At 41.5% G+C, this 16,637-nt stretch overlaps 1 protein-coding gene across 5 annotated transcripts in view; it reads left to right on the forward strand.

Moving 5' to 3' along the window:
* SYT9 (synaptotagmin 9) overlaps positions 1-16,637 on the forward strand; it is a 207,140-nt gene that overhangs the window by 129,504 nt on the left and 60,999 nt on the right. For all 5 annotated transcript variants that reach the window (XR_007518199.1, XM_049890275.1, XM_049890274.1 and 2 more), the window contains exon 4: positions 16,078-16,198. Coding sequence is in view for 4 of the 5 variants with exons in the window: in XM_049890275.1 (XP_049746232.1) it covers positions 16,078-16,198 (121 nt within the window). In the remaining variant the exon portion in view is untranslated. The remainder of the gene's footprint in view (positions 1-16,077; positions 16,199-16,637) is intronic.

Here is a 16,637-nt window from a genome sequence, read left to right on the forward strand (position 1 = left end):
TTGTTAGTCTAGTATCACCTGTTTTTCATGAATGCAGGAGGACTCGGTGATTTTTTAGGGCCTCAGAAACCATACCTTTTAGTAACTGGTCATAATAACATGCCTGAGATGAACACAAACCTTATTTTTCCAGGAAAAGAGCTAATCTCTTTACACTTGGGTCATAGCTTCTCTCTCTGCCAGTTAGGGGCCTGTCAACACTGCTCTGTGGTGTACACTTTGCCATGTCTCCCTGGATCTCACCTTTTATGGGGTAGAGCCCAGTTATAAGAGCTTTTCCTTTACCTTCTAGTGCTAAGAAAAGCTGAAGACTTAGTAAGCAGTCAGTGATACATAAACAAATGAAAACAAACCTATTGCCGTGGAGTCGATTCTCACTCATAGCAACTCTATAGGACAGAATAGAACTGTCTCATAGGGCTTCCAAGGAGCTGCTGATGGATTCGAACTGCTTACCTTCTGGTTAGTAGCTGAACTCTTAATGACTGTGCCACCAGGGCTCCCAGTGATACATATTGTTGGTTAATTATGTCACGGAAGAATGTGTTTGCCAAATTTACCGCATCTACTTTGACGATTTTGGGTAGTGTTTTAAAAATATGGAAGATTCAAATCTCAGCAGAGGGAACCCAGACATTACGTCATTCAAGACAAGTCAAAGTCACCTCTTTTTATAGGAAGGTGAAGAGGTTGCTCAAATTGAGCCATTATCATTCTTGTTGTCATTAAATTCTTATTGTTACTACTATCGTCAATTTCATCTGCCACTGCCGCTCTAGGATAAAGCCAGCTTCTGTACCATAGGGGAGTAATGGTAGCTGTCCAAATACTGGGTCCTACTGTAGCAGCCTTTGAAGGAAAGCCTTCATCAGTGGTGGGGAGGCAGGGAACTACAATAATGTCTCGTCCTCTCTACAGGTAGAACCAGCTCTTTTCTGAAGCTGTCTCTGAGTACTCACCCGTGGGTTGGGCCAGACCGGGCATCCCAGACTCAGAGCCATGTTGCAGGGTAGGCACAGGGGCTTATAAGCAAGCAGCTCAGTTCCTTTCTAGAACAACTGTGGACTTGTTGGACAACATAGAGTCATGTGATATGAACATATCACAGCAGCCATCCAGCCCCACAGACTCACTTCTTTTGTCTTCGCTGTACTGCATAGTTCATGTGAGAGGGATCTTGGAATGGGGTAGCACTAGAGAAGGAGAAAATTGGATAGAATCTAGATATTTTTGGAGATAGAAATAACATGACTTGCAGATATAGGAGGGTGAGAGAAGAGGAGGAATACAGGATGGCTACCAGATTCTAGCTTCAGCTGCTGGGAGGATGTTATTGCCAAACTGAGATGAAGATGGATTGGTAGGAAAGCTGGGGGAGGGGAGGGAAATCAGCTCCATTTTTGAAATAGTAGGACTGAAATGCTATTAGATAATTGATAGACATCTAAAGTAAGCATTTGGATGAATGAGCCTATAACTCAAGGAAGAAGCTGGGATGGTGATATAAATGTTGGAGTTATCTCGGTATAAGTGGCATTTCAAACCAGTGAACTGGATAAGATCAGATAAGATGGTGAATGTGAATGTTTGTGTAGACCCTAAAGTGCTTTACACATAGGTGTGATTATTATCCTGTCCAATCCAGGCTGAAAATATCCTTGGTCAAAGTAAATCCTTTCCTCAGCGCCTGTCTGGAGGCAAGATGAGAAGGCAGAAGGGGACAGGAGCTGGTTGAATGGACGTGGGAGATATAGGGTGGAGAGGAGGAGTGTGGTGTCACATTGTAGGGAGAGCAACTAGGGTCACATAACAATGTGTGTATAAGTTTTTGTATGAGAAACTGACTTGAATTGTAAACTTTCACTTAAAGCACACACACACACACACAAAAAAAACATGGTCTATGAACCTTGATGGACCAGAGTTCCAATTTTGTCGTTCTCTGAACTTCATCTTCTCCATCTGCAAGAAAGGGTATAATGTTCATCTTTCAGGGTTGTTTTAAGTAATAAATGAAATTATGTACACGCACACACAAAAGTAAATCCTTTCTGAAGTGAGGTCAGACCTATGGAATTAGACCTAGAATCATACAAGGGAATAAATTCAGAGAGCGGAAAGGAGTGGGCTGGTCTAACCCTTTCCCACCACCCTGTGGGGCTGCTGGGTTCACTCGTGACCCAGCACCAGCTCAGAAAGTGTCATCCTCCAGGCACACTTCCAATGCAATTAATCATGTTAATATCTATAAATAAAGTGTAACCAACAGTTACTTTAACAGTGCATGCTAATTATTGGTAGGATCTGTCACTGAAAAAGGCTGTTTTTGCCAATTTTATCATGACTGGAATAAGTATTGGGAATACAGTTTGAATTTCTGAGAAAACAGACCAATCGAGCATTAACAGCTTCCATGTTACAGGTGGGGCCGGTTTGGACCATTAATGTCATTATTATAGGTGAGGATTAAGGACACTTGAGAGGAAAGTTGCAGCTAGGATTTCCTCTGCACTTGCTAAATAACAGGCTTCATGCTGCTGTGTCTCACAAGGGTTTTTGTTTTTGGAACATGCTCTACAAGAACAGATTTCTCAGTGAGCCAGCAGTGCTGGGGATTGGAGGGAGGAAGGCAGATGTACCATAGCCTGGTGGCTCACTGAGTAGATGATCCAAAGGCCCCAGGAGATTAGGCTACTGTGGCTGTCACACATATCTGAGATTCTTAATACCTCTCCTTCATTTGTGCATCAGTTCATTAATTCAAGAAACATTGACTAAGCTACTCATACATGTCAGCCACTGGCAGAAGTAGATAAGTGGACCTTCTCCTTGAAGAGTACAGAGACTGATGACAGTGAGAAGCATGTAATCAAAGCCAATAGCGGTAATTGTCATTGTTGTTAGTTGCTGTTGAGTCCACTGCAACTCATAGTGACCTTATGTATAACAGAATAAAATGTTGCCTGGTCCTGCTCCATCTTCATGATCATTGGTATGTTGGAGTCCATCGTTTTGGCCATAAACGTAGTGGCTTGCTTTCTAAGCTTTCCTGGCTCTGTTCACCTCCAACACTTTCGTCTGGACTTGCTTTTTCATTTGTCTCTTTGTTTTTATCTTGCTCAATTTTTATTCTACTCTCAGCAGTTCCTCTTCAGGTCTGTTCAAAAAGGAAGCCTTGGTAGGTCAGTTAGGAGAGCTGAGTAGAGGACAGATGGTTCTAGCCTCTTCAGACCTGAACATACACTTTATACTCACCTACTATCGGATTGGGCATAATCCCCCCAGGTTTCAACTGCTAGTTTCAAATCAGCTCATCCTATTTTCTGAAAGTGTTTATATTAACATTGGTTTTATTTCTTTTTTAAATGCATAATAGAATTCATCAGTGAACCCAACTAGTCTTGAAATTTCTTTGTGCTAATGTTTTTAAATTACAGATTCAATTTGTTTAATGAGCCATAGAAATTCAGAGTCTCTATTTCTTCTTATATGTATTTTGTAAGTTTTGTATTTCTAGGAACCCATCTATTTATCTAATTTTTTTAATCTGTAGATATGAAGTTCTTTGTAAAACCCTCTTACTACCTTTTTAAGACTTTTAGGATCTGTAGTGGTATATCATTTTCAATCCAGACATGATTATTTGTGCCTTTTTTCCTACACTGCTCTGTTTATCTTTTTTACAAGAGGGTGGCAATTTTTATTAGCCTTTCAAAAAGCTAACTTTTGGATTCTTTTAGTCTTTCTAAATAAGCTTGTTTTATATTTCATTAATTTCTGCTCTTATCTATATTATTTCACTCCTCCTACTTTTCCGGGGTTTAATTTGTTGTTCTTTTTCCAAGTTCTTGAGAAAGATGCTTCAACCATTGATTTCAGCCGTACTTCATTCTAGTATATGCATTTAAAGCTAAAAATTTCCCCTAATATATGTTTATCAACATTCTACTTCTTTTCACATGTAATATTTTATTATCATCAGTTCAATGTATTTCTAATTTCACTGTGATTTTTACTTTGAGATGTGATTTATTTAGAAATGCATTTTCTAGTTTTTAAACCTATGAAAATATTCTAGTTATCTTTTTGTTATATATTACTAGCTGAATTGCATTGTGAACAACCCTCATTCTATCAGGTCCTGCTGTTAACTAACCTCCTTCCAGAATGTCTCCCATGATATCAGCTGTTGGTCTCTGGATAAGGATGTGTGATGGTTGGGTAGAAGAACATGTAGACCACAACCACCTCTCCCATATCAGCACAGGAAGATGGTGTGAAAAAGCACATTGAAGTGAGGGCATTGTGTGGTTGCTGTTAGTTGATATCAAGTCAATTCTGACTCATGGTACTCAAAAAATGTTAAGGAGACTGAGCTATCAAAAGTCTGTTGATAATGACTCTCCTTGCTGAATTTGTATAACCTTCTATTAACACCCCAGTTCAGTAAGTTCGGTGGTGATAATATACAAGTAGTGTTAAAGAACAATTGATCAGAACTTCCAGTTAAATGTGTCAGATGGAAAGTATGAGATTGGCTTCTCTCCCTTTTGAGCTAACCCCCACCCCAGAATGATAGCAAAGGAACTGAAAAGACATAAACCCACACAGAAAAAATAACAGTGACGAACTTTTGCTTTGACCTTTCTGTTGTAATTATAGACAGTTAAGGTTGTCCTACAATCTGAGGAAGACCAACATCATGCAAAAGAAGGTCCAAAATAAACAAATACATCAGCTGGCAACTGAAGAAGAAGAGATTAAAGCAATAAGGAAGAATTCTAATTAACATCCATCACTAAGGACCAACTAAGATAGTGAAAATAACAAGATATCTAAATACCTTCTGGGGAAATTTTTAAAAGTACAAGTATAAGATTCAAGTGTGAGGAGACAATTCTAAAACCTCCTCGAGAGAGGGGAGAAAAAATAAAACCTACAAAGGAATGGTATCAAACGTGTCAGCTGGAACATGAAGTACTGGAAGACATTGTAAAATGTAAAGTGATTCTAAGATAAAATTATTTTAACCTAAGTTCTATGTCCAGACAACTTTCTTTTAAGAATTAGAGCACAATAAACATTTTAAAAACCAACGACCTGTGAGCCCTCACTGGAAAAAAAAAAAAAAATCCCCAGGAACATACTCAAACAAAATAAAAAATGTATCTGAAAATGGGGGATTATGTTGGATTCAGCAAACTACAGTGGAAAAAGAAATGAGAAAATTTTAACTATAGTTTAAATGGTAATAATTTGGTTGTGAAACATACTGGCATGGAAGAAACAATACTTTAAAAGGCAGAGCATAAAAAATTAATTATAGCATAAAAAAGATTTGAATACAAAATTAACAGATTTCACTTAGTAGATATGTAGAAGTTTGTCCTCTACAAATAAAGAATAAACATTATTTTCTGGTGCATTTTTTTTTTTTAGGGTACAAATTAATAGAATAATATTTTAAATGGTTGAAATCATCACAGCATATTCCCCGAACTCAAGGCAAAGAAAAGAGAAGACAAAAAATAATTTGCCATATTGCTATTTGTTTTCTATTTGTTTCATCTGGTCTTGTTCCCTTTTCTCTCCTTTTCTGCCTTCTTTTGGATTGAGTATTTTTAAGTATCTGTTTTATCTCCTTTTACTTGATTATTAGGAGCCGTGATAGCACAGTGGGTAAAGTGCTTACCTGCAAACCAAAAGTTCGGTGGTTTGAACCCACCAGGTGCTCTGTGGGAGAAAGATGTGACAATCTTCTTCCATAAAGACTTCAGCCCTGGAAGCCCTATGGGGCAGTTCTGCTCTGCACTTTAGGGCACTGTGAGTTGGAATTGACTCAATGGCAGTGGGTTTGGTTGCTTATTAACTATAATGCTTTGTTTTGTTATTTTAGTTATTATGGGGGGGGCGGTTTCTAGTACAAGAACCTTATAACAAATAGAATGAGAATATCTCTTTCCCAATACTGACGTTTCAATCCCGGGAGAGACTAAATGGCCCCTCTCATCCCTGAACAAATCAAAGTGGCGAGGGACCGTGATCAGTCTGAATTCCTGCAGCAGCCTTTCTAGAACTTCATGGAGTTGGGAAGGTTCATTAGAAGAACCAAAAAAGAGGAATGCCAAAGTGCACTAGGCAAAAAAAAAAAAACTGCAGCTAACATCAGTTACAGATAAAACAATCACTGACCGAGTTACAGATTGGCAGGTAGAGACTTCATACGCATTTGCTGTAAATTTTCAATATATCTTGTCAACAATACTGAACTTGGCCACACAAAACAGGAACAAATTTTTATGACATTTTCCCTCCCCTTGTACTCTCCAGGGCACTCAGTTGCCAGTGACACCTCTATATAGTTGATTCCTGTAAAAATGAAAAAGAAGCTAAATACTCTAGCAAAACCTTTTATATTCAGCTTTTTCAGTGTTCCAGAAAAATTTTCACTCACAATCTAAGGACTTCTGTAAGGCTGAGATTCTCAACCTTGGCACTGTTGACATTTTGGACCAAATAATTCTTCATCAATTGCTCATATGCAAGTTCAAGCTGAAACTGAAGAAAATCAGAGCAAGTCCATGAGAGCCAAAATATGACCTTGAGTATATCCCGCCTGAATTTAGAGACCATCTCAAGAATAGATTTGATGCATTGAACACTAGTGACCAAAGACCAGACGAGCTGTGGAATGACATCAAGGACATCATACATGAAGAAAACGAGAGATCATTGAAAAAACAGGGAAGAAAGAAAAGACCAAGATGGATGTCAGAGGAGACTCTGAAACTTGCCCATGAACATCAGGTAGCTAAAGCAAAAGGAAGAAATGATGAAGTAAAAGAACTGAACAGAAGATTTCAAAGCGTGGCTCGAGAAGACAAAGTATTACAATGACATATGTAAAGAGCTGGAGCTAGAAAACCAACAGAGAAGAACGCACTCGGGCTTCTAAAGCTGAAAGACTAAAGAAAAAAGTTCAAGCCTTAAGTTGCAATAGTGAAGGATTCTATGGGGAAAATATTAAACAACGCAGGAAGCATCAAAAGAAGATGGAAGGAATGCACAGAGTCATTATACCAAAAAGAATTAGTTGATGTTCAGCCATTTCAAGAGGTGGCATATGATCAGGAACCGATGGTACAGAAGGAAGAAGTCCAAGCTGCTTTGAAGGCATTGGCGAAAAACAAGGCTCCAGGAATTGATGGAATATCAATTGAGATGTTTCAACAAACAGATGCCACGCTGGAGGTGCTCACTCATCTATGCCAAGAAATTTGGAAGACAGCTTCCTGGCCAACTGCCTGGAAGAGATCCATATTTATGTCTATTCCCAAGAAAGACAATCCAACTGAATGTGGAAATCATAGAACAATATCATTAATACTGCACACAAGCAAAATTTTGCTGAAGATCATTCAAAAACAGCTGTAGCAGTATATCGACAGGGAAGTGCCAGAAATTCAGGCCGGTTTCAGACGAGGACATAGAACCAGGGATATCATTGCTGATGTCAGATGGATCCTGGCTGAAAGCAGAGAATACCGGAAGGATGTTTACCTGTGTTTTATTGACTATGCAAAGGCATTTCACTGTGTGGATCATAACAAATTATGGATAATGTTGCAAAGAATGGGAATTCCAGAGCACTTAATTGTGCTCATGAGGAATCTGTACTTAGACCCAGAGGCAGTTGTTCAGACAGAACAAGGGGATACTGATTGGTTTAAAGTCAGGAAAGGTGTGCATCAGTGTTGTATCCTTTCACAATACCTATTCAATCTGTATGCTGAGCAAATAATCCGAGAAGCTGGACTAAATGAAGAACAGGGCATCAGGATTGAAGGAAGACTCATTAACAACCTGTGTTATGCAGATGACACAACCTTGCTTGCTGAAACTGAAGAGGACTTGAAGCACTTACTAATGAAGATCAAAGACCACAGCCTTCAGTATGGACTGCACCTCAGCATAAAGAAAGCAAAAATCCTCACTACTGGACGAATGAGCAACATCATGATAAACGGAGAAAAGATTGAAGTTGTCAAGGATTTCATTTTACTTGGATCCACAATCAACAGCCATGGAAGCAGCAGTCAAGAAATGAAATGACGCATTGCATTGGGTAAATCTGCTGAAAAGGACCTCTTTAAAGTATTGAAAAGCAAAGGTGTCACCTTGAAGACTAAGGTGCACCTGACTCAAGCCATTTTCAATCACATCATGTGCATATGAAAGCTGGATAATGAATAAGGAAGACCAAAGAAGAATTGATGCCTTTGAATTGTGGTGTTGGCAAAGAATATTGAACATACCACGGACTGCCAAAAGAGCGAACAAATCTGTCTTAGAAGAAGTACAGCCAGAATGCTCCTGGGAAGCAAGGATGGTGAGACTGCGTCTTACATACCTTGGACATGTTATCAGGAGGGATCAGTCCCTGGAGAAGGACATCATGCTTGGCAAAGTACAGGGTCAGCAGAAAAGAGGAAGACCCTCAACGAGGTGGATTGACACAGTGACTACAACAATGAGTTCAAGCATAACAACAATTGTAAAGGTGGCTCAGGACCAGGCAGAGTTTTGTTCTGTTTTGCATAGGGTCGCTATGAGTCAGAACCGACTTGATGGCACCTAACAACAACAATAGCAACAATTCTTTGTTGTGTGGAGACTGCCCTAGGCCTGGGACAGCATCCCAGGCCTGTACCCACTTGATGTCAGTAACACCTTCCTTCAGTCAGAACATGCCTGTAAAAACCTGCTGCTGTCAAGTTGATTCTGGCACATGATGAGCCCATGTGTTACAGAGTAGAACTGCTCCATAGGGTTTTCTTGACCGTAATCTTTATAGAAGCAGGTCTCCAGGCCTTTCTTCTACAGCAACACTGGGTGGGATCAAACCTCCAGCTTTAGGTTAGTAGTCAAGCGCAGATAGTTTGTGTCACCCAGGAACCCTGTTCCCTGTGAAAGCAAAATTGCTCTTGGTTGAGAATCACTGTGTTATGGCTTACGTTGTGTCCCCCCCAAAAAAGGTAAATTGAAGTTCTAACCCCTGGAACTTGAGAATGTGACCCTATTTGGAAACAGTGTTGTTGCAGATGTGATTAATTAACATGAGGTCACACGGGAGTAGGATGGACCCTAATCTCTTTATGCTTGCTGTCCTTACAATGAGAGAAAACAGAGACATAGAGATACACACAGATGCAGAGGGAAGACAGCCATGCGAGGACAGAGGCAGAGATCAGAGTTAAGAGGCCATAAGCCAAGGAATGCCTAGGGCCACCAAAAGCTAGAAGAGGCGAGGAAAGTTCCTTCATCTAGAGCCTTCTGAGAGAGCATGGTCCTACCAACACCTTGATTTCAGACCAGTCCCTGGAGAAGGACATCATGGTTGGTGAGGTAGGGAGTTAGCTGAAAGGACGAAGACCTTCGACAAGATGGATTGTCAGAGCGGCTGCAACAATGGGCTCAAGCATAACAAAGGTTGTAAGGATGGTGCAGGACTGGGCAGTGTTTCGTCCCATTGTACATAGGGTCACTATGAGTCAGAACCAACTTGATGGCGCCTAACAACAACAGCCTTCGGAACTGTGACCCCATGTGTTACAGAGTAGAACTGCTCCATAGGATTTTGTCTGTTGTTTTAAGCCATCCAGTTCATGGTAAATTGTAATTGGTAATTTGTTGGAGCGGTCCTAGGAAACTAGTACACACTGGCTGAAGGGAATTATTACAAACATCAGAATCTATGGGTTCTTGACCCAAAATTGGCATCAGTTAATGAGAAGAAAGCAGAGCTAGCATCAGGTGCCCATGAACAACTCCTCTCTATACCAGCAAGGCCATCTCTCCTCAGTGGACCATGTCTGTTGTTCACCTCTGCAGATTCAACTCCTAGCACAGCACCTGGAAAAGAGCAACGTTCAACAACCACAAACACAACAAATGTTAATGAATGAATGAAAAACAAATCTGGATGATTATTTGCTGTGGTTACTCAGGGGTTAGGAGTGACATTTTGTTCTTGTTAGGTGCTGTTGAGTTGGTTCCAACTTATAGAGACCCCACGTGCAACATTGCCCAGTCCTGTGCTATCCTCACAATTATTGTTATGCTTGAGCCCATTGTTGCAGCCACTATGTCAATCCATCTCATTGAGGGTCTTCCCCTTTTTCAATGACTCTCTACTTTACCAAGCATGATGTCTTTCTCCAGGGATTGGTCTCTCCTGATAACATGTCCAAAGTATTTTAGATAAAGTCTTGCCATTTGTGCTTGTAAGGGGCATTGCGGCTGTACTTCTCACAAGACAGATTTGTTCATTCTTCTGGCAGTCATGGTATATTCAGTATTCTTTGTCAACACTGTAATTCAAAGGCATCAATTCTTTTTCAGTGTCCTTTCTTCAGTGCCCAGCTTTCACATGAGTATGAAACAATTGAAAACACCATGGCTTGGATCAGGCAAACCTTAGTCCTAAAGTGATATCTTTGCTTTTTAACATTTTAAAGAGGTCTTTGGCCGCAGATTTGCCCGATGCAATGTGTCTTTTGATTTCTTGACTGCTGCTTCCGTTGGTGTTGATTGTGGATCCAAGTAAAATGAAATCCCTGACTTCATTATTTTCTCCATTGATCATGATGTTGCTTATTGGTCCAGTTGTGAGGATTTTTGTTTTCTTTATGTTGAGGTACAAGCCATACTGAAGGCTGTGGTCTCTGATCTTCATCAGTAAGTGCTTCAAGTCCTCTTCACTTTCAGCAAGCAAGGTTGTGTCATCTGCATAACTCAGGTTGTTAATGAATCTTTCTCCAATCCTGATGCCCCATTCTTCTTCACATAGTCCAGCTTCTCATATTATTTTCTCAGCATACAAAATGAGTATGTATGGTGAAAGGATACAGCCTTGCCTCTTGGTCTGTGTATGGGTTCTCATGAGCACAATTAAGTGTTCTGGAATTCCCAGTCTTTGTAATATTATCCGTAATTTGTTACGATCCACACAGTTGAATGCCTTTGAATAGTCAATAAAACTCAGATAAACATCCTTCTGGTATCCTCTGCTTTCAGCCAAGATCCATCTGACATCCTTTGTTCTATATGCTCTTCCGAATCTGGCTTGAATTTCTGGCAGTTCCCTGTCAATGTATTGCTGCAACTGCTTTTGAATGATCTTTAGCAAAATTTTACTTTTGTGTGATATTAATGGTATGGTTTGATAATTTCTGCGTTCTGTTGGATCACCTTTCTTTGGAATGGGTACAAATATGGATCTCTTCCAGTTGTTTGGTCAGGTACCTGTCCTCCACATTTCTTGCCGTAGATGAGTGAGCACTTCCAGCGCTGCATCCATTTGTTGAAACATCTCAGTTGGTATTGCACCAATTCCTGGAGCCTTGTTTTTCACCAACGCCTTTAGTGCAGCTTCGACTTCTTCCTTCAGTGCCATCAGTTCTCGATCATGTGCTACCTCCTGAAATGGTTGAATGTAACCAAATCTTTTTGGTGCAGTGACTCTATGTATTCCTTCCATCTTCTTTCGACTATTCCTGCGTCATTTAATATTTTCCCCATAGAATCTTTCAGTGTTGCAACTCGAGGGTTGAATTTTCTCTTCAGTTCTTTCAGTTTGAGAAATCCTGAGCATGTTCTTCCCTCTTGGTTTTCTAACTGTAGATCTTTGCTCATTTCATTACAATATGTCTTCTCAAGCCACCCTTTGAAATCTCCTGTTCATCTCTTTTACTTCGTCATTTCTTCCTTTCACTTTAGCTGCTCTACGTAGGAAGGTGTATATATTCACATACATACATACATATATATATGAAGACAGAAAAAAAACAGTGGCTGTCAAGTTGGCCCTGACTCATGGCAACCCATGTGTGTCAGAATGGAGCTGTGCTTCATAGGGTTTTCAGTGGCTGATTTTCCAAAAGTATATTTCCAGGCCTTTCTTCTGAGGCACCTCTGGGTAGACTAGACCCTCCATCCTTTCATTTACCAGCTGAATGCATTAACCACTTGCATCTACTCATATATTGCACTCCTATGTATGTGGTAGCTTTTATTGTTTACTTGAAATGTTCTGTATTTGATTTTTTTATCCTCACTTATTACATTTATAATTTAGAAATCTTAAAAAGAGATTTCCTTTTAAAGCACTTGAAAAACAAACCAAGCATTTCCTCCTTGGGATAACTATTTCTTTAATTTGCTGTTGTTTCTTTAGCCCTAGTTCATATTCTGAATATATCACCAAGTCTGAGATTTAATTTTTTTCTTTTAACTCATGATTAAACAGCCACATAATATAAATATTTGTGAATGGGGTTCGTGTTGGGAAAAAACAAAATATTTGGCACAAAGGTAATCTGACATATCACATTCAATTATATGCATTTACTTCGAGGACAGGGACTGGACTGTATGTGTTTTTATATCCCAAATCCTTCAAAGCATCTGCACACTGAGGGCCCTCAGGAAATATATGCTGAAAGAATTAGTGATTTGGAAGCTTCGTAGGCAAGATTTTGATTACCCTTTTACTTTGTAAACCAAGTTTTCTGGGCAGGCTCAGGAAAGAGGAGGACCGAGCTAGATGCAGTGAAAATCCCTCTGAGGGAAGAACAAGGTGCCTTTCTGTTTAAGGCAGACAAGATACGTCAAAGAGCAAAGGAACAGGCCAGGGAGTAAGAAAGGAATAGGATGGTTTGTGGGGGTAGCTGCTGCCCCTCTGCCCCCTCTGCCCCCTTTGCCACCAGCTTCCTGCTGGAAGCATGAAGCCGGCTTCCTGCTGAGGGTCAAATGTTCTCTCTTCAGTGAAGTCAGGTTCCCCTCCCGCTAGAGGAGACTCAGTACCTCAGAACAACCCAGTGCCTGCCCATGTGATACCCCACTCCTGTAGGACTCTAGTCCCACTCTGTACTCCCACACAAAGGGAAAGGCGCAGCCCCCCGGGGCCTCTTGAGGTCAGGGCTCTGGACACAGGGAGAGCCTGGCTTGCAACGTGAGGTGTTTTATGCAAGGTGAGGGACTCATGAAAGTACAGTGCAATCCATCTACCTTAGAGACCAAATAGATGCCCTTTGGTTTGTCCTCCTGTAGAAACAGTCAAAGCAGGGCAGTTGGGTGAAGTGACCTTCCAGAGCTGAATCTGTGCTTCTAAAAATAAAAGTATCCTAAGAGAATTGAGAAGGGGAGGGGAAGCTGTAGATGTTGAGGGCAAAAACCTGACTCCTTGGAGCATTGTCAGTATGAAACTGTATTAATTAGACAGAGGCATCCAGCTCGATAACCTCAGGTATCTCTCAGAAATTGAAACTAAATGAACTGGCTTTTTTTTTTTTTTTGCTGTTTCTAGTTACACTTTTCTGGGCTTAAAAAAAAAAAAAGGAGAAAGAAAATGTGTCTTCTGACCTATTTGAATGGCTGCAAACTGCCCGAGGAGATGTCTTCCCTGCAGAGGGAAATCAGAGCTCCTTAGAGCCCTGGTGGCACAGTGGTTAAGCACTTGAGTGCTAACCAGAATGTCGGCGGTCAAACCCACCAGTCACTCCTCAGGAGAAAGATGTGGCAGTCTGCTTCAGTAAAATGACAGCCTTTGAAACTCTATGGGGCAGTTCTACTTTGTCCTGTAGGGTTGCTATGAGTCGGCATCAACTTGATGGCGATGGGTTTGGGGGTTTTTTGATTTTAGAGACACACCAGGGGAAGGCAAGAGCTGTGGCAAGCTGGGAACCCTAGGGGACAGGCCCCAGGGGCATGTCCAGGTCTGGGTCTCCTCTCCTTTCCCTATGAGACTGGCTGTGTGGGGACAGTGTGGGGACATTGTGGGGGCTCTGTCCATAGCTGGGTGGGACCAGGTGAGTGTCCACGTGTGTCAGGTCTGTGGATGTGTGAGAGCCCATGGTTCCTGCTCTCAGGCTTGTGCAGAGGCTTTCTACAAAGCTTTGTGAGGGGCTAGGTATTTCTAGGTCTGGTGGAGCCAGATGCTGGTCTGCACAGGTGGTGTGTGATCAGGTTGTGTGCAGTGCTTTGAGGGCAAGAGGGTGTTGTGGAGTGCTGTGTGTGTGGTGGGGGGAGGTATACAGCAATGTTCAGAGGTATTGTGGGAAACTTGGGGGAACTCGTAGGTGTCAAAATAATCGAAACACAAAATGAATTTTAAAGCATATAGGGCTTAAAAAATTGAGCAGTTATTCTGTATGACTACAGGGAGACCTGTTTGTTTGAAAGAGACAGGAAGGCTCGTCTTAGGCTAGCTACAATGAGTTTTTAAGGAGAAAAGGGGGGAAATATAGAGAGGAAAATTAACCATTGGCTAACCTTTGGCATGATTGATTGAAATCATGCTCCCATCCCTCCCTAAGTTCAGCTGATACCAGGCAGCCAGGTGGCCTGGCCAGCCCTTCCGCTCATTTGCACAAATCCACAGGTGTCCTCCAGAGACTCCAAGTAGTAAACCAAAGCCACTGCCATCCAGTCAATTCTGACTCATAGCAACCGTATAGAGTTTCCAAGGCTGTAAATCTCTACAGAAGCAGACTCCCACATCTTTCTCCCCCAGAGTCAGTGGTGGTTTCGAACCACGGACCTTTTGGTTAGCAGTTGATTGCTTTAACTACTGAGCCACCAAGGCTCCCAAGTAATAAAGGCACCTCAATTACTCAGGAAATATTAAGGTTTTAAAGTTACCTTTCAGGAAACAAGGGGTGGGGGGAAGCATATTACTTTGGGTAAAGTGAAATTCTTTGCATAAGGTAAACTTTGAGCAACATTCTGTTTAACAGATGTTACAAAGGGAGATTTGTGCGATTTTATGGCCACTGTGTCTCCATTGGAAGCCCTGGTGGCGTAGTGATTAAGAGCTTGGCTGCTAACCAAAACATCGGCAGTTTGAATCCAGCAGGTGCTCCTTGGAAACCATGCGGGGTAGTTCTACTCTGTCCTATAGGGTCACTATGGGTCGAAATCAACTTGACAGCAATGGGTTTGGTTTGGTTTGGTTTGATGTCTCCACTGTGTCTCCTGTATTTCTATTTATCTGTTCTCGGGTGTATTCCACAATGGTAAATTTTATGAATTTTCCTGTCCCCCCAGAGGACTCTGTCAACCTGGTCCTCAATTTTTCTCTTTAACAAAGGGCATTTTGGGGGCTGTGTAGGGAGGGTATATATGGAGGGTAACTTATTTGGAGGACTTTGTAACATTCAGTAAGGGACACTGTGGGCCTCTTTGGGGACTGTGTGAGAAATTGTGTTGGAGGCTAAGTAGAAAACTTTGTGTGGGTGAGAGGGTCTCTGTGAGGGGATGTGTGTGAGAATTTAGTGTTAGGTCAAACTTCTAGGGTTGTAATGATTAACATGGTGACTCCATGTATTAGGAATATTACTGCTCCATTTGGTTTTCTTGGGTGTATACTTGACGGAGGCAATTTGCCAGGCCTTTCTTCCACAGAGCCACTGGGTGGGTTCAAACCACCAACCTTTAGGTTAGCAGCCAATCACAAATTGCTTGCACCACCCATATTCCTCTTGTGTGGGCCTAAGTGAAATGCTGGGACCACACAGGGCTGTGTGGCGGGCTGTGTGAGGGCATGGGTGTACAGTTCTGGGGGGGCACCTTTGTGTAGCTTTGTCCTGGGGGCTGGCTGTGGGTCATGTGCAGGGATGTAAGTGGGGGACTTGGTGGGGCATTGTTAAGGCTGTAGGGGGTACCTCTACACTAGGATTGTGATCTGGGCTAAGTGCATCTGTGTGAGGTTGTGCAGGGCTTCACGTGGCTGGATACATGGTAGCAGTGGCCCAGGACCGCCCCCAGAGCTTTGCCATCTAAAGATGGACCGTGCTTCCTTAGGGTTCAAGCAAAAGCAAAAATTCCTTAGGGTTAGGAGCTCCCAAAATGCAGGGATTTATTCTTTCTGCACAACTGACATGAAGAGAAGAGACAATGGGGATTCATGAGGTGAACAAAAGGGGCAGTGTGGTCCTTCCAGTACTGCCCTGTGGCTGATCTTTCTGCACATCAGACTGAAGACACTTTCTAATGTTTCAGTTTGTGCTTTCTCAACAGGACAATGTGGATCTTGGAGAGTTGATGTTTTCCCTCTGCTATCTCCCAACTGCTGGCAGGCTGACCATTACCATTATAAAAGCAAGGAACTTAAAGGCAATGGACATAACCGGAGCATCAGGTGAGACATTCTCAAGTTCAGCCTTCCTTGTATGATTCTAAACCTTATGAAGTTTTTAGTATAGTAGTAAAGCGCTTGGACTCTGGAACCAAATTTCCTGGGTATTAATCCCAGTCCTACCACCTAATACCTGTGTGTCATTGGGCAAATCACTTAACCTCTCTGAGCTTCTGATTCCCCATCTGTAAAATGAGAATAATACCATCTGGTTCATTAGATTGTTGTAAGTTTAATAAAACCTTAATAACAGTGTCTGGCAATACTAAATGCTATGTAATGTTAGCTATCATTGTTACTATTATTATTAATATTCTCTGTTAGGTCTTCTTCATCATAAATGTGAACTAGACATACAGTTTTGCACATGCTGGTATAGCTTATCTAACTGGGTCTTTCCTCAGATATAAGCAGTCACCCTCCCAGTCTATCTCCTTAGGAA

Source organism: Elephas maximus, chromosome 7 (assembly GCF_024166365.1).
Source record: "Elephas maximus indicus isolate mEleMax1 chromosome 7, mEleMax1 primary haplotype, whole genome shotgun sequence".
NCBI classification, from domain to species: domain Eukaryota; kingdom Metazoa; phylum Chordata; class Mammalia; order Proboscidea; family Elephantidae; genus Elephas; species Elephas maximus.